Genomic DNA, 24,392 nt, shown 5'->3' with positions numbered 1-24,392 from the left:
TCAGATCAATAGGTACGAAGGATGTGTGTCCGTGATGCTATCGAGATTAAGTTGATCGAAATCAAGGCACCCGGAGTACGTTTGCAAGTTCCTTAAATAGAAGATCCTCCTTCACCACCTCTTCTGCACCACTGAATGGTCCCACTTGGATGCTCAGGAGCTTCCCGCCAAATTGGAAAAGGTGGTTTCGATCTGTCCGTCCAGGACGCCCAGATGTCGCAGATACCTCAACTTTCGCCTAAGAAGACGTTTACCCAAACGGTCAAGATGTACCCGATGACCATCGCTAGATCTCGTCCAGAAAGGGAGTCCACCCGTACCACCAAGAATTCGCCGATCCACACATCTGTCGAGACCATTCAACATTCACTGTGGATTGTAAGGATGCGGCTACAATGAACCGGCGGCTTCCTTTTTTTTTTTTTTTTCGTTTTTTCGAGGGAAGCTGTAGCGCGTGTGAGTAAATGCGAGTAAAAATTAAAAAGGCCTAGCACGGAAAAGTGAAAAGAGGTGAAGTTTGAATGTTAGTGTTGATAACTATACGATCGACTATCATATTCAAAATCCTTTCCAAGGATATGTTCACTCCCTTAGTGCTGGTAGAACTCATAGGGTATTATTTTCGAAATTTCATAAATGCGCAAGGTGATCAATATAAATCGTGTCAAAAGGAACCAGGGTTTTGGGTATGCTGTGAAGAATTCTGTTATGAATGCCTTTGGCACAGGATGTCAAATACACGGCAGACATTTTTTTTAATAAATTGCCTTTACTTTTTATTTCACTACCTATCTACACATTTATATGACGCAAAATCAAATTTCTTGGCATACTTTAATTGACTCCTCTTGCGCTCGGTTCGGGGCATACATACACAATTTATTATATATATTTGAACTTTACACTACATCGTCCATTAAAACAAAGCGCCCTACTTCGCAGTTCTTTAATTTCTGTCGCAAACAGCGCACTTCGGGGATCCCGACACCTGTTTTGTCCGTAAAAGCAAATCTATATCATTCCATTCCAGTCTTTCCATTAATACGGCCCAAGCCATTGGTAGCTCACAACATTGAAAATTAACAGGATGGGCATAGTGTCCTACCTTTCTCAATAGACCGGGCTTTGCCACGCGTAAAAATATTGGGACAAACTATCGAAAATAGGAAAATATGCCGACACAAGATTGCAACGCATTACTATTAAGTGTTTCTGGCTATTGCTTATTCGCCCACAAATTAAAATTGTCATGCAGAATTCCTTGAGCAAAGGAATCTGGGTTTTATAGCCTTAGTAATCTATACGTTTTTTTAAGAAACTCCTTTATTTTTCAAATTTATTTCGAGATAAAACTTAACAATTCGTTTTAGTAAGTAAACGTCATTTGATGCTCATCATCAGTAAAAGTTGCCAGAATGATATCATCCATAACAAGAAAGGAAGCAAACTTCCGCAAGCCGAAGTTTATATACCCTTGCAGCTATTTCAAAAACTAAATACTATTTAAAACGTTTAAATTATGATTTACTTGCGTGTATGTTTAAAAACATTGAAGCTATGATGATTTGCAGCTTAATTATTCGAATAGGAACTATCAGCTATACGATTGTTCCTATGGTAGTTATATGCTATAGTCGTCGGATTTTGATGAAATTTAAACCGTAATTCTGAAATATTTAACTATATCTCGAAGAACTAAAAAAAAATTAAAAAACACCAAAGCTATAATTTTTAAAAATTTATTTTTCCGATTGTTCCTATGGGAGCTATATGCTATAGTCGTCCGATCCGGCTCGATCCGACTTATATACTATCTGCAATGGAAAGACAACTTTTGGGAAAGTTTCATGCAGATAGCTTTAAAACTGAGAGACTAGTTTGCGTAGAAACGGACGGACAGACGGACATGGCTATATCGACTCGTCTAGTGGTGCTGATCAAGAATATATATACTTTATAGGGTCAGAGATGTCTCCTTCACTGCGTTGCAAACTTCTGACTGAAATTATAATACCCTCTGCAAGGGCATAAAAACAACAATTTGTCGATTTTTTACAAGATCGCTTGATATAATTTATAAGCCCTTTAAATACAGCCGGTCCACTTTTAAGCCCGAAAGGCATCCTTAAATACTCAAATTGCCCGTTCGAAGTCACAAAGGTAGTATATTTCACGGATTCTATCGTGGAAACCACTCTCAAGCGTTAAAGAAAAATTGTCTCGAACTGTATTCTTATTCAACCCCCGGTAGTCAACACACATTCCAAACTTCAGCTGCCTTACTCCAACAACAGCGTGTATTGTAATGTATCATCGTCTCTTATTCGTCCACACATTCCGTACCCAATGAGAACTATATTTGGCGTACTGCATGGTATGGCCAATGCTGGCAGACGAGCCACCGCAATGTTGGTCACTGAACGTTTTGTGTGGCCCAGCATCGTCTCATTGTCGTCGTCCCAAACTGTACTGCTGCAACAGAGCCGCCCCCAGCAGTTTCGATGTGCCTGATGCCAGATTCCTGCACATCAAAAAAGAGCTGATCTGCCAGCAGCCCCCCGTTACTGCTTGACGGTCATCGATCACTGCGGAAGAGATGGCACACGCACTCCTGCACGGATGGATCGCACATTACGCTGTGCCGGTGAGGATCACGTCCGACCAAGGACGTCAGTTCGAGTCGGGCCTTTTCAACGAGCTGTCGCGCATCCTAGGCGAAAAACTGAGCGGTACAACGGCTTTCCACCCGCAGTCGAATGGCATCATTGAGTGCTTTTATCGCACTCTAAAGGCAGCATTGAAATGTCACAACACCGTCGACTAGTACAACCGTATTTCCATTGTCTTGCTTGGACTACGAGCGACACTCAAAATAGGCATCACCGCATCACCCGCCGAAACGCTGTATGGCAGCACCATATGCTTGCCTGGTGATATCTTCAAGCCCAGACCACGATACAACAAAGCCCTCATTCGTCTAAAAGTATCTGCCGACGTGCTCACATGTCTTCATCAGAAACGAGACGTTAAAGTCGCCGTATGATGGACTATATCTTGTACTGCAACGAGTAAACAAATTTTTTGACGACTAATGTGACGACTAATTTTTATTTATTTGAACACAAAATATATATATTTTTTTAATAAGTTTCTTAGTCGATACGGTGCTTTCAAATTTTTTAGCAATAAGGCTTGATTTTATTTTGCAGCCTTGTGTCAATTACGATGGATGTATTTAATTATGACATGTTATATATCTGCATCATTCCGTCATATTACAATTTTTTTTGTTTAAAACATTAATTTTTCTGTAAAATTCCACGAAATGGAATTTAAACTTGCTTAAATACATGCTAGCAATCTGTACGTATACTAAAAGAAGGCTAACAAAACGCCGTCCAGACTCGCAGACTTTTGGATTTTTCTAAAGATTTGTAATCTGCTGTTATAATTTTGTCACGTCTTTACTGGATAGTGTGAGGAGTTTTTAAACTCCCCACAAATCCCGATGCAGCAGAGCTGCATAGCAACAGCGAAGGAACCGAGAATGCCGGAGGAGTCAATTACAACGAGGTCAAACTGTGAACGACGGGCCTTGGACCCGGGCAAAGCGGAGACACCCTGAATCAACGGTTCCACGCTGGACATTGGACGCTCACACGGCAAGGGCAACAAGGTCGAACGGTGAATTGGTGGACTTCGGACCCACACAAAGAGGACGCACCGTGAACTAACGGTGCGGCAGTGGACCTTGGACCAGATCACGCGAGCTGGAAAAGGGAAATAACGGGAAAGGGAAATAAATAATAAGGCGGCGCAAGCGCAGCACAAGACGAAGTAATAGTGCGAGAATCAGAGCGAGTGCGTGTACGCGAGACCAGTAGCAAGTTAATCACGAGCCGAGTACCAGGAGCCAGATTGCAATGTCGAGAAGCCGTACGACTGTGAGTCTACAAGGCTGAGACTACAAAGCTGAGATCCAACGGGTGCTTGATCGTGGTTAAATCGAGCTCAGGGAGTCCTTGCGTGGAGTCTGCGATAATGTGGCTGGGCGAAGAGGTCGAACCTAGTTCTAACTGCCAGGCGATACACCTTGCCGACACAATCCAGACCAAGAATAGGGAGCCCTCGATTAAAGTGGCTTGGCGAAGAGGCAGAACATAGTTCTACCTGCTAGGCGAAACACCTTGCCGGCCCCGACAGTGAGGTTCGCATAATATCCAGAGTCTCGGTGGAGTCGTCACGAGTCAGACACCAGCAAGCAGTCGACGACGAGGAGCGACGCCGCAGAAGACAGCGACGAGGAGCAGCAGTAGCGGAAGAGCCGCGAGGTTAAATCTAAGGAGACGAATAGAAAACCTTTACGATCCCAACACAACCCTTGCGTTATCTTTGGTCAAGGGCAATCACCCAGTATAAATTTGGTAAAACGATCCCACAACCTCTCTGAGCTAGCCGCCCGTTTACGTAGCGAGCGAGATATTCAAGAAATCAGGTCGTTTCATCTGGCGCCAATGAGTGATTTCCCCGACCAAGAAAACAAAAGACCCAATATGGGAAAGTCCTGGATTTATAATCTCAGGAAGGAGGATTTCGCCGAGGTGAGCAATGTTCTGGGAATAGAACTCGAGGGCACAGTAAAGGCGATGAGGAAAGACCCTGGCAGACGCTATTGACCGTAGAGCAGAAGACCGGACAGTATTGGTGTCTGGTCTGGAGATTAAATTTCAAAATTCAAATTAACCACCGCGAAAGCCGAAGGCCTATCAAGCCTGGATATCAAGAGCATGGCAAGCGACGGCAGGCAGCGAGAAGGTAGCCGTGAGAAGAGAGAAAGCGTACGGCCACTTCCGCTGGACTACGCCAAGGTTGCCAATCAAGTCCGAGAGTGGAAATTTCGGTATAACGGCAATTCCTGGAGCAGGTGGTGGTCAGCCGAGACATATGGTCTGGATATAAATCAGATCCCACGAGCAATGCAGGAGCTGCTGTAGGGCAGAGCCCTAAAGTGGGTAATAGCTAACAACCGGCAGTGGGACAACTGGGCAGACTTTATATACAGCTTCCAAGGCTATTTCCTCCCTCGCGGGTACATGGAGAAGCTAGCGGACCAGGTCAGGCAGCCGAGGCAGACATACGGGGAAAAGTTAAAGGACTACATGGTGAACATGCAGACGCTGTTGCGGCCTCTGGGCATGTCTGCTAAGGAAGCCCTGAACAGGATCAAGGAGAACAGCACGCCGGCCTTACGAATGTTTCTCCGGCCGTAGAGTGTCGGCACCCTGATGGCGCCGGCAGATGAGTTCGAGGAGCTGGACGAACAACGGGAGAAGTTCGAACTGGAGAACAACTACCAAATGCAAAGAACACAGAACCACCCAGTGTCAAAGCTAAGGGCAGAGCGGGGTGCGTTGTGTAGGCGGTGCCAGGAGGACACGGACGCGCCACGGAGCCATACTCAGCAGGGACACGGACCACCAGCCGATCGCAGAGGGTTTATTCAGAATTAAGCCAACGCTTGCCGCAGATTCGGGGACTCACGTTCTGCTGGCGATGCGGGAAAATAGGTGTCCGAACGGTGAAGTGCTGTTCGGGAAACGCTCAACGATCTCAGCCTCCGAGGGGCGGCCAGGGATGGTAAGGTGCTGCCTCTCAAAAATAATGGGCGACCTGAAGGCGGAAGAAATGCATCTGTCCGCCACAATGCTCAAAGGTGACGCAAATATAAAGGTCACGGTGGACACTGGCGCCACAGCGAATTTCATCTGCAAAGAGCTGGCGGACAGGCTGCAGGCGGCAAGAATGGTTGGACCCACAAAGAGGCAAGTACGGATGGCGGACGGTAGATGCGGATAAATAAAATCGCAGCTAGAGATTCAAATCGGACTTGGCACAAGAACAGTGTCAATGGAGATGCTGATCCAACCAGGATTCATCGATGCAATGGTGCTAGGATGGAACTCCCTCACCAAAATCGGAGCCGAGGTGAAACGCGCAGGTTACAGCGCTGTGATACCGGCGAAGGACAGACACCGAGGCTGGCTAAAGCAAAAACTGTCGCTAGCAGTCGTGGAATCCCCGAAGGGATTTTCGGAAAAGAATGAGGACCAGTTTTTAAGGACAGCGGTACTATCCGAAGAATCCAAAAATGCAGGGCGATAACAACGCCAACGTAGATGAGCTACTTGAATAGGGCTGCATCAAGCCATCAAGGAGTCCGTACAGCTCCCCAATAGTCATAGTGAGAAAGAAGACCGAGAAATGGAGGCTGTGTGTGGATTTCAGGCAGATTAACGCAAATTCCGTGAAGGACGCTGTTTGCGCACTTGGCGCTTGTATTTGAAATCACTAGTTGTAGGGTGAGAGCGGGAGCCAATAAAGCTTTCGTCCGTTCGCTCTTGCGAAATCGCCCCGTCTCTCACCACAGTAGCATAAGTTAGGTTCTAAAAGAAATTATTGAAATATTAAACTTAGTGATCAATCGAACGTCATTGTCACCAATCCTTTTCGGTGTTGTGCTTTCGAAATAGTTTCTTCACAAGTTTCGCGAAATAAATCGTCTCGAACTACTGCAGTCACAAGTTTTTCGCGTTGTTAATACAAAAAAGTATTAAATTTTCATGGTAAACCCGACGTGATAGCAGTAGAGTTCGAGAGTTGCTTTAATTTTTTCGGTGAAAAACTATAAAAAATACCAACAAAAACACAAAAGCAATTTATTCGTGTCGGCTCGGCCAAAAAATGAAATACAGCAATATTTCGTCGCTGGAAATTTTCTGCCGTTCCTTAAGTTGCCCCAGACGTTTCTGCAAATTTAATTGCTTAATTTGCTGCTGCCGCCAAATGGAAGTAAAAAAGAAAGTTGCAATTATCAAGTCGGCCAACCAGATATAGAGTGCTAAAAGTTGAAAGTTAATCTGTGGCGTTTAATAAATTGTGTTTTGGCCCATCTTTCAACTTTTTGCATTCGTGTAAAAATCGGTAGATAGTGAGCATTCTAACCAAGAAATAAAAATTTGCATGTACTAACAACCAAAATTCTGCAATAAACATAATATTTTGAATTATATGTGAATCGCTTTGGCCCATAAACAAGCAAATAAAATACTCGTCGTCGACCCAATTAGTGCGAACTTAATTCCCCCAATTTTCGTCGTAGTGAGCACCAATTTAGGGTATAAATAAAAGTAAAGTTCTCAAAAATTAGCGGCAAAAAACTTCCACCGCAGATTGTCTGAAAATTTTCCCACGCTTTTCAGAATTTTCCCGCGCTTTTCCAATTTTCCCGCGCTTTTCATAATTTTTGGGCGCATTTCGGCGTCAGGCTTATATATTCGTTGCCCTTACTTATCGGTCAGTGTATCATTCTCCGTTAGCATTTGTCTAGGAAGAGCCGCTAGCCGCGTACACATACACACGCACACCGACACCGCTGCCGCTATTTCGAGTTATCTTTGGTCGTTTTCGTTCTCGATCGCTGCAGCAGTGAAATTTACGGTCTGCCTAACATATCGACACTGTTTAATTTGCAAAAAATTCCCCAGCCTTCAGCTACAGCCTTGAGAACCCTCATCGACACGGTCACAGCCTTGTATGACTCCTTGCTGTCTATTGGGGATGATAGACGCATTACTAATGCTATTTTAATACATCTGGTAATGAGCAAGGTCGATGCAGGAACTAAAACAAAATGGGAAGAACAGTTAGATTATACTTCGCTTCCACTTTGGAGCGAATGGGAGGCGGCCCTCAACCGGCGATACCAACACATGGTAGCGGAAGGGGCTTCCAAGCCCAAGACTGTTCAGCAGACCCAATCTAACCCTAAGAAGAATGGAAATAGGAGTTTTTCGTTTGTCGCCGCCAGGAACGACTCTGTTCAATGCGTGTATTGCAACTCAGCTGAACATCAGATTGGAAACTGCGCTTCCTTCGCATCCCTTAGAATTCAGCAAAGATACAAATTCGCTAAAAGAGCACTCTCATGCATTAACTGCTTAAGAAAGGGTCACACGGTCAAAAAATGCAAATCGAACAGATGTAGAGTGTGCAATTCCTCACAGTGCGACTTTGCTATACATATATTCCCCAAACACAAATCACGCGTTGCCACCTTCTTCTCAGCTCACTCTCATGCAGGAGTCTCCATCCACTTTGCATGTTTTGCATGCGAATGCATCGGATCGAGTCATTCTTGCAACTGCGGTTGTGAGCGTTCAAACCAAAAGTGGCGAGTTTGTATTAGCTCGAGCGTTGCTCGACTCTGGTTCATAAATAAATTTTGTAACCGATGAGCTCGCTCAGAGGCTCAAAATTACAAGAGAGGACGTGTGCATGAGCTTGCGAGGAATTGGTGGATCTAATGCCCAAGCCACAAAAACAAATACACACGATTGTGAAGTCGCGAGTAGGGAACAGCCAATTGTCGTCCGATTTTTGGATTATGAAAAATATTTCTGGTTATCATCCGGATCAAGCTGTGAACACCAGCGGGTGGAGGCTGCTTGAAAACATTCAGTTGGCAGATCCATTCTTCTTCAAGCCCCAAAAAATAGATATGCTTATCGGCGCTGATACATTTCTTGAACTAGGTATCTATCATCTACCTATCTTACAAAAGACAGTTCTGGGCTGGATAGTTTCAGGGAGATGTGTCTCTGAAAATAATGTAAGCGCTGAAAAAATGGTACATCTCAGCTGCCAGGAGGAAGCGTTGGAGTCAATTGACACAACCCTGCAGAATCTTTGGTCTGTGGAGGACTTGGCGGACAAGGCTAAAGTCCATACTCCTGAGCAACAATTCTGTCAACAACACTTTGAGAAAAATACTCAAAGATTTTCGTCCGGTAGATTTTCGGTTCGTTTGCCGTTAAAATCTGACCCAAATACTCTTGGTTCGTCACACGAAGTTGCGAAACGTAGATTTTTGTCGCTAGAAAGGAAATTGTCAAAGGACCCTTCGCTGAAGAAGATGTATATTGAATTCATGGAGGAATATGTTTCAATCAATGACAAAATTCCGAATACTCCGCACTATTTTATTCCGCACCAATGCGTTCCACGGCCACAAAGTACTTCAACTAAGTTGAGAGTAGTTTTCGATGCATCGAGCCGTACTTCCACGCAGGTAGCGTTGAATGACATCTTGATGGTAGGCCCAACTATCCAAGAGGAGCTGTACTCGACTCTGCTTCGGTTTAGATTGCATAATTTTCGCCAAGTGATGGTGGACGAAGCTGACCAAAACTTCCACCTCATAGTATGGAGACGAGATCCTTCCGAGTCCCTGAAAATCTTTATGTTAAGCACCGTTACATAAGGAACTTCGCCAGCACCCTCTTGGCGATTCGGTGTTTAACGCGGCTAGGAGGAAAGGCGCAAGCAACTCATTCAAAAGCCGCATAGGTTATTCAGAATGATTTTTATGTTGACGATTTGTTGACTGGCGCCGGATGCGTTGAGGACCTGCAAAGTCTCCTTTGGTCACAAGGGCTAAGAAGTTGTTGCAGGAACTGTGGCTTCGAAAATTAGATTGGGACGACTCGCTACCGATGCAGTTGCTTACATCATGGGAGACGTTTAAAGCGAGGCTTTTGCAGCTGCCGAAAATTAAGGTACCGCGATTCGTCAACACAGATCCACAAGTCCCGATTCAAATACATGGTTTCGCTGAAGCGAGCTCTAACCAGCGACCCGAACGACGGCGAAGCCCTGACATCCGGTCATCTACTCATCGGCGGCCCTCTTCTGGCCCCACCATCAGCGGCGCTTCCGGACAAGATCAGCCTGACCTGCTTACGACGATGGCGAGGTGTCTCGCCTCTCAGGCACAGGTATTGGCAGCGATGGTCCCGGGTGTACATCTCAAACCTCCAGCAACGGTCCAAGTGGCACCAGGGGGAGCCCAACATCGACGTGGGAGCGCTCGTCGTCGTCGCAGAAGACAACCTTCCGCCCCAGCAGTGGAGGATAGGACGAGTGGACGGTACACGCCGGCGCCGATAGCAAGGTTCGCGTGGCGGACGTCAGGAGGGGGAGTATCGGCAAGCAGTCCACCGACTGGCCCTGTTGCCCGCTCTGGGCTGAAGGACGTCGTCCCTTCAGAGGGGGCGGTGTTTGCGCACTTGGCGCTTGTATTTGAAATCACTAGTTGTAGGGCGAGAGCGGGAGCCAATAAAGCTTTCGTCCGTTCGCTTTTGCGAATTCGCCCCGTCTCTGGCCATCATAGCATAAGTTAGGTTCTGAAAGAAATTATTGAAATATTAAACTTAGTGATCAATCGAACGTCATTGTAACCAATCCTTTTCGTCGTCGTGCTTTCGAAATAGTTTCTCCACAATTTTCGCGAAATTAATCGTCTCGAACTACTGCAGTCACAAGTTTTTGCGTTATTAATAATGTTTGCGCACTCAGCGCTTGTATTTAAATCACTAGTTGTAGGGCGAGAGCGGGAGCCAATAAAGCTTTCGTCTGTTTGCTCTTGCGAATTCGCCCCGTCTCTCGCCACCGTAGCATAAGTTAGGTTCTAAGAGAAATTATTGAAATATAATAGTTAGTGATCAATCGAACGTCATCGTAGCCACTCCTTTTCGTCGCGCTTTCGACATAGTTTTCACAAAGTTTCGCAATTAAAATCGTCTTGAAGTACTGCGTTCACAAAGTTTTCGCGTTGTTAATACAAAATAGTATTAAATTTTTCATGGTGACCCCGACGTGATCAGCAGTAGAGTTAGCGAGTTTTAATTTTTTTTGTCGGTGAAAAACTATAAACAATACCAACAACAACCAATTTATTCGTGTCGGTTCGGCCAATAAATTAAATTCAATAATTTCGTCGCTGGAAATTTTCTGCAGTTCTTGAAGTTGCGCCTGACGTTTCGGTAAATTTAATTGCTCAATTTGCTGCTGCCGCCAAATGGAAGACAAAAAGGAAGTTGCAATTATCAAGTCGGCCATCCAGGTATAGAGTGGCAAAAGTTGAAAGTTAATCTGTGGCGTTTTGTCAATTGTGTTTTGGCCCATCTTTCAACTTTTTGCATTCGTGTAAAAATCGGTAGATAGTGAGCATTCTAACCAAGAAATAAAAATTTGCATGTACTAACAACCAAAATTCTACAATAAACATAATATATTTCGAATTATATGTGAATCGCTTTGGCCAAAGAACAAGCAATAAAATACTCGTCGTCGACCCAATTAGTGCGAACTTAATTCCCCCAACTTTCGTCGTAGTGAGCACCAATTTAGGGTATAAAGAAAAATAGCTGGAAAAAAGTGCAAATTGTGAAAATTGTAGCTCTCAGAAAATTAGCGGCAATAACTTTCGCTGCAGTTTGTCCGAACATTTCCCGCGCTTTTCAGAATTTTCCCGCGCTTTTCCAATTTTTCCGCGCTTTTCATAATTTTGCGCGCATTTTGGCGTCAGGCTTATATATTCGTTGCCCTTAGTTATCGGTCAGTGTATCATTCTCCGTTAGCATCTGCATAGGAAGAGCCGCTAGCCGCGTACACATACACACGCACACCGACACCGCTGCCGCTATTTCGAGTTATCTTTTGTCGTTTTCGTTCTCGATCGCTGCAGCAGTGCAATTTTCGGTCTGCCTAAACGTTTGTTCGTTTTTTCGGTACGCTTGAGCTTGAGCGGTAGCTCCCCTACAGTGCGTGCGTGCGGCATATACTGTCGCAGGGCTTATATAAAAAATATAAAAACCCTATTTAGATTTTTCGCTGTAATTCTCTCGGCACTTAGCTCCCTTACACCGTGTGCGATCGGTATAGTACTCGTTGATTTTTGATTTTATTATTTAACAAAAAAAAAAAATAATTTAATAAAAATAAATATTTAACACCTCTTCGATACCAACCAAATAAATACAAATAAACGCAATGGCAACTAAGAATATCGAAGAGCTTAAACATCAACGAGATGTCTGCATGAAAAGTATTAACCGAACTTATCGCCACTTAAAAGAAGCTCAAATTATCTATAAATCCGGTCGAGCTTGAGTGTCGATTAGAGATTCTAAATACGCACATTGAAAATGCTTCACTTTTGCAAAACCAAATAGAAGTGAAAGATACAAAAGATGTATACCGCGAAGAGTAGGAAGAGAGAGCCGTAATGACAAAGTCATTGCTGATTTCAATTTTAAATAAGTCCAAACAAAATAATATCGAGAAATCCGTTCCGCCAGCAAATCGCCCGCCTCAATGCCGTCTGCCGAGCGTTGCTCTCCCAACTTTTAGCGGAAAACACTCCGAATTTAAAAATTTTATAAGCCTTTTTGAAACTTTCGTTGACAAAGATGACACTTTACACGATATTGAAAAATTCAATCATTTAATTTCGTGTTTAGCTGGAGGCGTCTCCAGTTAGGAACAGTTAGGGCCTTCCAAGTCACTGCGGAAAATTATCCCAAAGCCCTTGCTAGCCTGAAGCGGGTGTACGATAATGATTGTCTTATTTTTTTTGACAACATATCGACACTTTTTAATTTGCAAAAAATTTCCCAGCCTTCAGCTACAGCCTTGAGAACCCTCATCGACACGGTCACAGCCTTGTATGACTCCTTGCTGTCTATTGGGGATGATAGACGAATTACTAATGCCATTTTAATACATCTGGCAATGAGCAAGGTCGATGCAGGAACTAAAACAAAATGGGAAGAACAGTTAGATTATACTTCGCTTCCACTTTGGAGCGAATGTGAGGCGGCCCTCAACAGGCGATACCAACACATGGTAGCAGAAGAGGCTTCCAAGCCCAAAACTGTTCAGCAGGCCCAATCTAACCCTAAGAAGAATGGAAATAGGAGTTTTTCGTTTGTCGCTGCCAGGAACGACTCTGTTCAATGCATGTATTGCAACTCAGCTGAACATCAGAATGGAAACTGCGCTTCCTTCGCAGCCCTGACAGTTCAGCAAAGATTCGATTTCGCTAAAAGAGCACCCTTATGCATTAACTGGTTAAGAAAGGGTCACACTGTCAAAAAATGCAAATCGAACAGATGTAGAGTGTGCAATTCCTCACATCACACTTTGCTACATATATATGCCCCAAACACAAATCTCGCGTTGCCACCTCCGTCTCAGCCCACGCTCATGCAGGAGTCTCCATCCACTTCGCATGTTTTGCATGCGAATGCATCGGATCGAGTCATTCTTGCAACTGCTGTTGTGAGCGTCCAAACAAAAAGCGGCGAGTTTGTATTAGCTCGAGCGTTGCTCGACTCTGGTTCACAATTAAACTTTGTAACCGACGAGCTCGCTCAGAGGCTCAAAATTACAAGAGAGGACGTGTGCATGAGCTTGCGAGGCATTGGTGGAAGCCACAAAAAAAAATACACACGATTGCGAAGTCGCGAGTAGGAACAGCCAATTGTCGTCCGATTTTTGGATTATGAAAAATATTTCTGGTTATCATCCGGATCAAGCGGTGAACACCAGCGGGTGGAGGGTGTCTGAAAATATTCAGTTGGCAGATCCATTCTTCTTCAAGCCCCAAAAATAGATATGCTTATGGGCGCTGAAACATTCTTTGAACTTTTATCTATTGGCCAGATAAAGCAGGGGCCTGAATTCCCCATCCTACAAAAGACAGTTCTCGGCTGGATAGTGTCAGGCAGATGTGCATCTGAAAATAATAAAAACGCTGAAAAAATGGTACATCTCAGCTGCCAGGAGGAAGCGTTGGAGTCAATTGACACAACCCTGCAGAAATTTTGGTCTGTGGAGGACTTGCCGCCCAAGGCTAAAGTCCATACTCCTGAGCAACAACTCTGTCAACAACACTTTGAGAAAAATACTCAAAGATTGTCGTCCGGTAGATTTTCGGTTCGTTTGCCGTTTAAATCTGACCCAAATACTCTTGGTTCGTCATACGAAGTTGCGAAACGTTGATTTTTGTCGCTAGAAAGGAAATTGTCAAAGGACCCTTCGCTGAAGAAGATGTATATTGAATTCATGGAGGAATATGTTTCACTGGGCCACATGTCTTCCACCAATCTGCTTCGGTTTAGATTGCATAAGTTTGCCCTTGCGGCCGACGTCAAAAAGATGTATCGCCAAGTGATGCTGAACGAAGCTGACCGAAACTTCCAGCTCATAGTATGGAGACGAGATCCTTCTGAGTTCCTGAAAATCTTTAAGTTAAACACCGTTACATATGGAACTTCGCCAGCACCCTTTTTGGCGATTCGGTGTTTAATGCGGCTAGGAGAGATGGCGCAAGCAACTCATCAAAAAGCCGCAAAGGTTATTCAGAATGATTTTTATGTTGACGATTTGTTGACTGGCGCCGGATGCGTTGAGGACCTGCAAAGCCTTCGAGACGAAGTTTCTCAGGTCTTGCAAGAGGCAGGCTTTGAATTGGCAAAGTGGTTTTCAAACTGCCCAGAGTTATCCGCATCTGATAGCACTGTAATGCCACTTATGGCAGACTCAGACGTAACCAAGACCCTTGGCGTGGTTTGGTTACCGGTTAAAGATTACTTTCAATTTCGGTTGGATGACTCTTTCCTGGATCTTCGCGCGACAAAACGAAATATTTTGTCGGTGACTGCTCGACTTTTCGACCCACTTGGCCTCTTGTGTCCTTTGGTCACAAAGGCAAAGATGTTGTTGCAGGAACTGTGGCTTCGAAAATTAGATTGGGACGAGTCGCTACCGATGCAGTTGCTCACGTCGTGGGAGACGCTTCTGCAGCTGCCTAAAATTAAGGTATCGCGATTCGTCAACACAGATCCACAAGTCCCGATTCAAATACATGGTTTCGCTGACGCTTCCATGCGAGCGTATGGAGCGATCATCTACATTCGGACTCAAACTGCTGAAGGTTTGAAAGTGTCTTTATTGACCGCCAAATCGAAAGTAGCTCCCCTCAAGACGAAAACTTTGCCTGGCCTTGAGCTGTGTGCAGCTCACCTTTTAGCAGATCTCTATAATCGTGTCAGGCCATTGCTAAATTCTCCCATTGAGAATGTTTTCCTGTGGACAGACTCCGAGATCACTTTACACTGGATTAAAACCCATCCCTCGTCGTTGTCGGTTTTTGTTTCGAACCGGGTTGCAGAAATTCAGGAGTGGTCGGTGAAAGCAATTTGGAGACACGTTCCCACGAAAGTCAACCCAGCAGATATAGTGTCCCGAGGATGTGACGTAGAGGAGCTTACAACGTCCATTTGGTTCGGTGGGCCTTCGTTCTTGCTAGACTCAGAAAATAGTTGGCCTGTAAATAAACATTTCGAACTGCCGGCTGATGTAATGTCGATGGAGCTACGCAAATCGGAAATAGCTCTCGTAGTCAGCCCAGAGCCAAATTATGTGCTTCAGAAAATATAGTCCTTTTCGTCGCACCTGAAGCTTCTGAGAGTTTTCGTGTGGGTTTTTCGTTTTATTCAAAGGTGCAGAAAGGTGTCGAAGCCCTTTGAAAAAAGTATTTCGCCAAGAGAACTGGATTTCGCTTTTGATAAAATTGTCGAAGTTGTCCAATTTCACGAGTTCAGGGACGACATAAGTAAAATTCGGAAGAATAAACCGGTAGCAACGAATATTCAAAAGTTAAACCTTTTTCTTCAGGAAAATAAATCGGATTGGTGCTCCTCGACATTGCTACGAGTTGGGGGTCGGTTATTGAATGCTCCTATCCCGTACGAAGCCAAATTCCCGTTGTTGCTGTCTAAAAGCTCACAGTTCGTCAGATCCTATGTGTCATACCTGCACGTTACGAACTGTCACGCTGGCCCACGAGCTCTCGTAAGTCGTCTGCGCGAGAAAATCTGGCTAGTTAATGCTCAAGAAGTCTGCCGACGAACAGTTCGGTCGTGCATGCGCTGCTTTCGCTGTAAGCCGCAACTTTTGACGCAAATTATGGGAAACTTGCCAGCAGATAGACTTCGAGCTCTCCGCCCGTTCAATGTTTGTGGCGTTGATTTTTGTGGTCCCTTCAGAACAACGTATCGTATCCGTGGTAAGCCACCGTACAAGTCGTACGTGGCCTTGTTCGTCTGTTTGGCGTCCAAAGCGGTCCACTTAGAATTAGTGTCTGACCTAACCACTGATGCGTTCTTGTTGGCATTTCAAAGGTTCGTGAGTCGTCGCGGGATTCCGGAGAAGGTGTGGTGCGACAACGCCACCAATTTCGTCGGCGCAGATCGCCACATGAGAGTGTTCCGAGCCCGTCTGGAGGAGCAGGGGGGCGGTATCGAAACATTCGCATCAAAAAAAGGATGCGAGTTTGCGTTCATACCGCCCAGAGCACCGCACTTCGGCGGACTATGGGAGGCAGGTGTGAAGTCTGCAAAGCACCTGTTCCTTCGGACGGTAGGCCAAGACCTCTTGACCGCGGAGGAGCTCGGAACTCTGCTCACCAGCGTGGAGGCCGTGCTCAACTCCAGGCCCCTCGGCGCTCTAAGCAGCGACCCGAACGACGGCGAGGCCCTGACCCTGCATCTGCTCATCGGCGGCCCTCTTCTGGCCCCCCCATCAGCGGCGCTCCCGGACCAGATCAGCCTGACCTGCTTGCGACGATGGCGAGGTGTCTCGTCTCTCAGGCACAGGTTTTGGCAGCGATGGTCCCGGGAGTACATCTCCAGCCTCCAACAGCGGTCCAAGTGGCACCAGGGGGAGCCCAACCTCGTCGTGGGAGCGCTCGTCGTCGTCGCAGAAGACAATCTTCCGCCCCAGCAGTGGAGGATCGGACGAGTGGTAGCGGTGCACGCCGGCGCCGATAGCAAGGTTCGCGTGGCGGACGTCAGGACGCAGGACGGCGAATATCGGCGAGCTGTCCACCGACTGGCCCTGTTGCCCGTTCTGGGCTAAAGGACGTCTTCCCTTCAGAGGGAGCGGTGTTTGCGCACTCAGCGCTTGTATTTAAATCACTAGTTGTAGGGCGAGAGCGGGAGCCAATAAAGCTTTCGTCTGTTCGCTCTTGCGAATTCGCCCCGTCTCTCGCCACCGTAGCATAAGTTAGGTTCTAAGAGAAATTATTGAAATATAATTGTTAGTGATCCATCGAACGTCATCGTAGCCTCGTAGCCACTCCTTTTCGTCGGGCTTTCGACATAGTTTCACAATATTTCACAAATTTATATCGTCTCGAACTACTGCGTTCACAAAGTTTTCGCGTTGTTAATATAAAATAGTATTAAATTTTTCAAAAACAAAACAGTATTACATTTTCAGACGCATATCCAATGCCATTACGTTGGATCAGGTAATAGGACCCGAAATGATGCCGCAGGCCTTCGCGTATTAGGATAATTTAATCGTCATCGGACGGACGCTAGAAGAGCACATGCATAACCAAAAGGAAGAATTTAGAAGAGTGCGAGCGGCGAACCTGAAAGTAAACGCTGATAAGTGTAAATTCTTCAGGAAGGAACTTGTAACGAACTGATATTTTTTTGTTTATTCGCTCGTGCGGCTAGCTCAGAAGATGTAAGTGTTCGTCCCACCAAATTTATATAAACGTAACCGCCCTATTGATCAGTGAAAATGCACAGAAAGATTGGGAATATACAATGATCTTTTATTCGTCGACTTGACCCTCGGCCGGGGTTTTGTATAGACAATGTAAAATTATGCTCCGCCGTCGGCTCCTTCCCACGGTGAACGTCTCGCCGCGTTGTGATCGCTGCGAAGTGGTGTCTGCCTCGCCGGTTTCGCTCGCTATGCCTTCCGTTGCCTTTGGCTCGGCGGGATTACAGGACTTAGGGATGCGTCACCGTTCCCAGACTAGGGTGAACAGGCACTGTGCTCTTAAGGCGTACGCCTTTCGCAGCCCCAGCCTCCTGTCCCTTGCTCTTTCCCGGCCGGTCGCACCGGACGTCGGCTCAGTTTCTACCTGGCGGTTCAGGCGTACGCCGGAAGCCGCCAACGCAGTGCCTAGTTCAAACGCCAGGTTCTAGACGAATGCTTCCACCCTATAACTCCCCGGTTTGGGTAGTTCCAAAAAAAACCTAAGCCGAACGAAGAGAAACAATACGCATGGTCATCGACTTGAAGCGCTCGAACGCCGACACCGGACATCAACTTCATATTGGCAAGCCTAGGAAAAGCAAAAGTAGTTGAATAAGCACATGTAGCTCTCATTTTCCAAATCGCCAAAGTAGTAACAGAGTATCCTTACATTTTTCAATATTAAATTGCACTTAAACCGTAAATGAGAATAATTTAAAATGCAATGAAGAAATATTATTTGTAAGTCTCTGAGTGTATTGAATAAACGAAGTTAAAAAGAAATAAGGAAGAGAGAAGCTTTTGAATGAGAACGCAGTGGGGAAGGAGAGCGAAATCCCTGCTGAGCGTGGCGCAATGAGAATTAGAGAATAATGAGCGAGAGGAAGGCAGTTCAAGAAAGCCTACGAAACTGAACAGACGCCCGTGCAGAGAAGTCATTGCGACTCGCTGCGCCGAAGAAAATAGAATTCCATAATGGCAGACGAACCAGACCACTTATCTCCTACACATATTAAACGTTTCACTAACTCAAAATCAATTACAAACAAAAAAACACATTCAAATAATACCAAATATAAACACATACGATAAACAACATTAAAATACTATTAAATATAAGAAGATAACATTTTACAAATAAAAGTTCGAATTAAACTTAATTTAATTTAGGATAAAACAGGTAAATTAATGTCCCGTATCACGAGACTGCGAAACCTCTCTAAGCTAGTCGCACGTTTACCTCGCGAGCAAGATAAATAAATTGGGTCGTTCAAAAGCAAAATCGATTCCCCAAGTCATGCTGATCAAGAATATAAGTATTTTATAGGATCAGAAATGTTTTCTTCTCTGACTGGCAAACTTTTGACTGAAATAATAGTACCCTCTTCAAGGTTTTAAAAAATATCCTCTTTCCCAGATATGGATATTGTTTAATATTTTAAATTTGAAACTAATATTTTAGATCGATAAGGCTTTATGGTTTTTAAATAAATATACGCTTAAAAATTAAAAATTATTTTTTTTCAAGACGTGTTTTAAAAAAACAAGTCAAATATATATATAGTGACATATTCACATATTCAGTGATGTACCAAGAAATAAGAAATAAACCAATTTAAACCATCCACATTGTGCAGGCGATGCCGCTCATCAATAACATAAACAATTCTTGCAATCACTAAGGGCCGCTCCCTGAGTGACACTCTTACTCTCAAATCAAAAATCAATCAATATCCCAAACGGGCGATCTCGCTCCCAATCTTTTGTACAATCAATATCCCAAACGGGCGAACTCGATCCCAAACTTATGTAAACAATGAGCAGCACGAGTAAGATTTGTCTTAAGCTGAGATCAATCGAATAATGAAGTAAAACTAATTCTTCGTCAATTTATTCTCCTTGGCGTTGTCCTTAGTCATTGACGGGTCACTAGTTCGACTCAATTATTCAAACTTGTCAAATTTATATTCTTAAAAATTAAAAGATTTATTATTATTTGTTTATTTATTTAAGTGTCTTGTTATTACAGGCTTATGTTTTAAATTAATAATTTGAAATTTTTATTGGTGTGAAATTTAGTTTGAAATCTTGGCGAATTTGATTGTACATTTTTTGTTGTTTTTAGAAAATTTACAAACTTATTTGTATATACTTACACATTGTTCAAGCTGTCCAGGAACGGGCAACCGATCTGCACGGCTACCGCCGAATACCGAGTGTAGAGCTTTTGACTGAGCTGAAAGTATTTGGCTCCATATTGCTGAATGTTAAAGTAAAGTGTTTCCCGTCCTCCCAGCACCGCCTTGTCTTCTCCTCCATTAGCGATCAGTTGTATGCCAGCTTCCACCGAGTCAATGAGAAATTCCAGGCGGTCATCGTGCTGCTCTCGTCGCATCAGTGCGTAAAGCTGACGGAAGATTTCCGTCCCATTTTCCAGCATCTCTAAAGAGCTGCTTTCCTTCTCCACATAAAGGCGGTATCCATCACGTATCATGGCTTCCTGAAGGTTCTGAAGTGTGTTAATTGGGGGCTCGCGGGCAGGACGTGCAAACTGGCTGGTCAGCTGGGCCGAATATACATCGGCCAAAACGTAGGTCGCTGCTATCCAGTACACAATGGTCAGAAACTTTGCACGGTAGCCGTGATATAGTTCATGGCATGCTGTTGAGATAAGAAAGGGTTATAATCCGTTATTATTTTTTGTATAAAAAATGCGAATTGGCAAAAGAAATGATAAGTGCATGTGCCCAGTAAATGTAAAATCCTGCAGTTCAGCGGCTCAAATACAGAGCAAAACAAAATATAGACATAAATCAAAAGTAAAAACAATGTTGCCGACAGTAACAGGATTTAGGGCAAAATAGTGTCAATCGTTGCAGTAGCGAGCACCAAATGGTTTGGTGGTTGACCAACCCAAACAAGTTTTTGGAAATAGCAACGATGGCAACCCATCCAGGAGGTTTTTCGAAAATGTTGATATAACTGTTCGCTTTACTGGAAAAGATATTGAGTTCAGGTTGTACTCAATGTTCTCAATTGCAGAGAAAAAATCCAAAAGTGTGATCCAAAGTATGCCACCCAAACGGCAGTTCAAGCAAATTGTTTAGTTAAAAATGATCATGTATTTGTATTTTGTGTAACTATATTAATTAATATAAGGTCAATATATTATATATTTAAAAAATTATATATTTATTTCTCATTAAGATGTTTGTTAATTGTTTAATAGCTGGAGCTCAAAATAAAAAAGTTTTTACCCAAAATCCCTTCAGAGATTCGGAATGGCCGACTTCGTAAGGTTAGTAAGGCAGTATGGGTCAGTAGGAGAAATGATCAATATTTCAATATGCGCACAATTGTGGCAATGGTTTTTTTTATGTCTGTTTTATTTTAAGTTTAGTCCATTGCTCCGCGAAATATGGAATTTTTCAACTTTAAGTATTTTAAAAACCTTTTGCCGCCGGACTCAAATAGACTGTAAGTTTTTTTTTTATCACATTTTGTTTCATTATGCCCTTTATTAAGTTATTTCGTCACTGAACAGATCAAATAAATTTTGCATTGTTTTTATTTTTATGTCTGTCTATCTGGCCGATGCTCGCCATTTATAAAATTCTGGTTCAGAAACGAGGGAGGATAAAAATGTCACCTCAAGATGCACATTCATACGCGCAGTCACAAATAAAGTTAACCGTAAATCTGTTGAGAATGTAAGTCATCCGAATCAACGCATACTCGTAACACTACAATATGACTCGTACTGTACCAGGGACAAAACTTCAGATGCGAGTTAGACGCTTATAAATTTTTCAGCTTATCACATCACATTCGTGTGCTTATATTTTCGTGCACAGTGACGGTAATTCCCTCCAATAGGTTATGGGCCCAGGTTACCCAACGTGCACATGAAATAAATTATATTTTGAGTGGTGGCTCGTTTTTGTTTTCACTGCGGAAATCGAAACGGAAAAATGAGCACGACGTACCAAATTGAGAAGCTGAGTGTAATTGGTGCACTCTGAGCTGAGGGAAGTCGCATCAGGGCGGTTAAAACAAGAAGATGTTCCAGAAGGCGTGAACTGGCTAGGCATGGATCAAAAGGCCTTGGCGACGCTTATTTTAAGTGTAAAGCCCTCACAATTATGTTATGTTATGTTAATCATTGTTCACAGGCCGCTGAAGCCCGGTTAAGACTAAGGAAGTGCATCAGCCAAGCGGTCCCGTCCGAAAGGTATCGCTTTACAAGAAGCTCTTAAATCTTAAGATGGCAGATGGAAAGACAACGACCGGCTTCATAAGAATGTTTGCCGAAATTTTAAATCAACTTGCAAGTGTGAATATTGATGTAAATGAAGAGCTGGGAGCAATCATTATACTTTCCAGCTTCCAAAAGACTATGCAAGTTTTGTTGTTGCCATAGAAACGCGTGACGATTTACCGGCGTTTGAAATTCTATGCATAAAGTTAAAGGAAGAAGGAGAACGAAGAGATCGTGAGATCGCAACGAGTGAACAAGCGTTGGTCGCTAGGCAACGAGAAAAAGAAAACCAACTGTGAAATGCTACAAATGTGTCGAACGCGGTCACATACAGTACTGCACATGTACCTGACGAATTTGTATGGCTCAAAAGGTTCGGACACTTAAATTACTTAAGCCTTATAATGAGCAAAACCATGTTTGTGAATGGATTGGAGAAGGTTGATTTTTCGCGCAGACCACCATGTAAGACGTGCATGGTGAGCAAGATACAGGTGATTCCTTTTCCATCCCAAGCGAAAAACAAGTCAGAGGAGTTATTGCAGCTAGTTCACTCTGACGTGTGCGAGCTATTGGAACAAGTTCGCTTGGTGGGTCGAGATATTTCCTTACATTCGTTGACAACAAGTCGAGGCGTGTGTTTATATAATTCTTGAAGCGCAAAGACGAAGTATTTAACAAGTTTGTGGAATTTAAAAATATGGCCGAGCGACAAACAGGAAAAAACTAATATGCATCCGGAGCGACAACGTACGTGAATCGGGCGTTTGATGATTTCCTGAGATCAAATGGAATAGAACGGCAGTTTACAGTCCCCTACACTCCGCAGCAAAACGGAGTTGCCGAGTGCTTAAACCGGACTTTGGTGGAAATGTCCCGATGCTACTAGTGCAGGCTAAGCTACGCGAGGCACTGTGGGCAAGGGCAGTAAACAGTAAGAAACCATCTGCCAGTCATCTCAAAGTTTTTGGCTCCATTTCAGTTAGACAAAGGTGTGCAGAGATGGAAGTTCCAACCTTAGAGCACGGAGTACCGCATGGTCGGGTATTCGAGGACAGCCAAGGCGTACAGGCTATATGACCCTTAAAAGCGTCAAGTGGTCGAGAAGAAAGACGTTCTTTTTGATGAGAGTGACAGTGGAGCGCAGCAGACTGGACATGAGCCGAATTCGTTTGACTGGCAGCGGACTGCGGAAATACCAAGCAATTCTGGCTGAGGGCATAAATGATGAACACTATATCAAAGATGCAGGCGGCGGCGATACTGAGGAGATGGAATGCGCAGGTACTGATGACGAAGGCGGTTTGGAAATGGAATACGTCGGACGTGGCAGGCCAAAAATTTACGTACGGGCAGACCCGGTCGCCCAAAGAAACAGTATAATGTACTTGGAAATATGGTTGCAAGTGATATCAAATACCATCAACGTACAAAGAAGCGGTTAGCGGAGCACTTGCGACCCAGTGCCTCGAAGCGAGCCATGGGAAATAGCCGATCCACCTGCGAACCAGAAGCCCATCGGTTTTAAATGGGTGTTCAGTGTGAAGCGTAACTCAACTGGCAATGCTGAAAAGTTCAGGGCTCGTCTAGTGGCCAAAGAATAATCTCAGCGTTATGGCGTAAACTTTAGCGAGACATTTTCACAAATTTACAGATTGGAAAGCATGCGGTAGACTTTGGCCATGGCAGCTAAAATGGAACTCTACGTATACCAGATGGATGTATGTACGGCGTACCTAAACAGCACTGAAGCTGAGTATATGGCTTTGTCGACAACGTGTAAAAAGGCAGTTGCTATGAGACGGCTTATTGTCGAACATGGTTGTGGCGACCCGAATGTTCCAACGGTAACTTAAGCGCTCAGCAGCTAGTAAAGAATCCGGTACATCATGCAAGGACGAAGCATGTAGATATAAGATACCACTTCGTATGTCAGATATTAAGTGAAGGTCAGATTGTTCTGAAATATGCTCGTACTGAGGCAATGATTGCAGATGCGAGTCAGTCGCTAATAAACTCTCAAGCTAATTACATCATTTTCATCGGTCATGCAGCTATTTACATTTTTATAATTTGTTACATTTTAATTACCATTTGTTTATATTAACCTAGTTCTCTACCAGCAATATTGATATCTTTGCCATTAAAGCAATAAGAACGAAATCGATTGGTTAGAGAGATAGAGAGTAAAATTCTGAATAGTATTTTGATTTAATTTTGAAAACGGGAATGAAATAAAAATTAAATCGATTGTTAGAAAGTTTTGGTTAGCTAAAAATCTAAATAAATATAAAACTCTTTGTAGTATTTTTCCTAATAAAAAAATGAAATACTAATGAATATAGTTTATTTTTCCTAAGTGCTACCTACTGAAGTTTAACGTTAAAATAAAAATTTACTTGACTCAAAGAACGGTGTAATATTTATTTTGTAACATACAATTATAAAATCATCATATCACATTTCAGTTACCAAAGCTCAAGAGACGTTGTTCCGGAATGCACCCAAGACGGGAAAAAAAAGCTGCTTACTGCATGTAGAAGTAATTAACGACTTGCACCATGAATTAAAACTGCTGAACGAAAAAAAATTTATCACTACTTTATCTTTAGATTTTGAGCTCCATCAACTCAATAATAACTTTATTAAAAATTTATTTCTTAATTTTGGAATT

At 43.7% G+C, this 24,392-nt stretch overlaps 1 protein-coding gene across 1 annotated transcript in view; it reads right to left on the bottom strand.

Annotated features, from left to right (window-relative positions):
- Window positions 1–19,562: 19,562 nt before the first annotated feature.
- Window positions 19,563–24,392, bottom strand: part of LOC108136751 (ionotropic receptor 40a) — a 126,746-nt gene continuing 121,916 nt past the window's right edge. The window contains exon 7 of the mRNA XM_041710080.1: window positions 19,563–20,121. Coding sequence (XP_041566014.1) covers window positions 19,613–20,121 — 509 coding nt within the window. The 3' untranslated portion in view covers window positions 19,563–19,612. The remainder of the gene's footprint in view (window positions 20,122–24,392) is intronic.

Source organism: Drosophila elegans, unplaced genomic scaffold (assembly GCF_018152505.1).
Source record: "Drosophila elegans isolate 14027-0461.03 unplaced genomic scaffold, ASM1815250v1 contig_753, whole genome shotgun sequence".
NCBI lineage: Eukaryota > Metazoa > Arthropoda > Insecta > Diptera > Drosophilidae > Drosophila > Drosophila elegans.
This window is presented reverse-complemented; position numbering and strand designations above follow the sequence as displayed.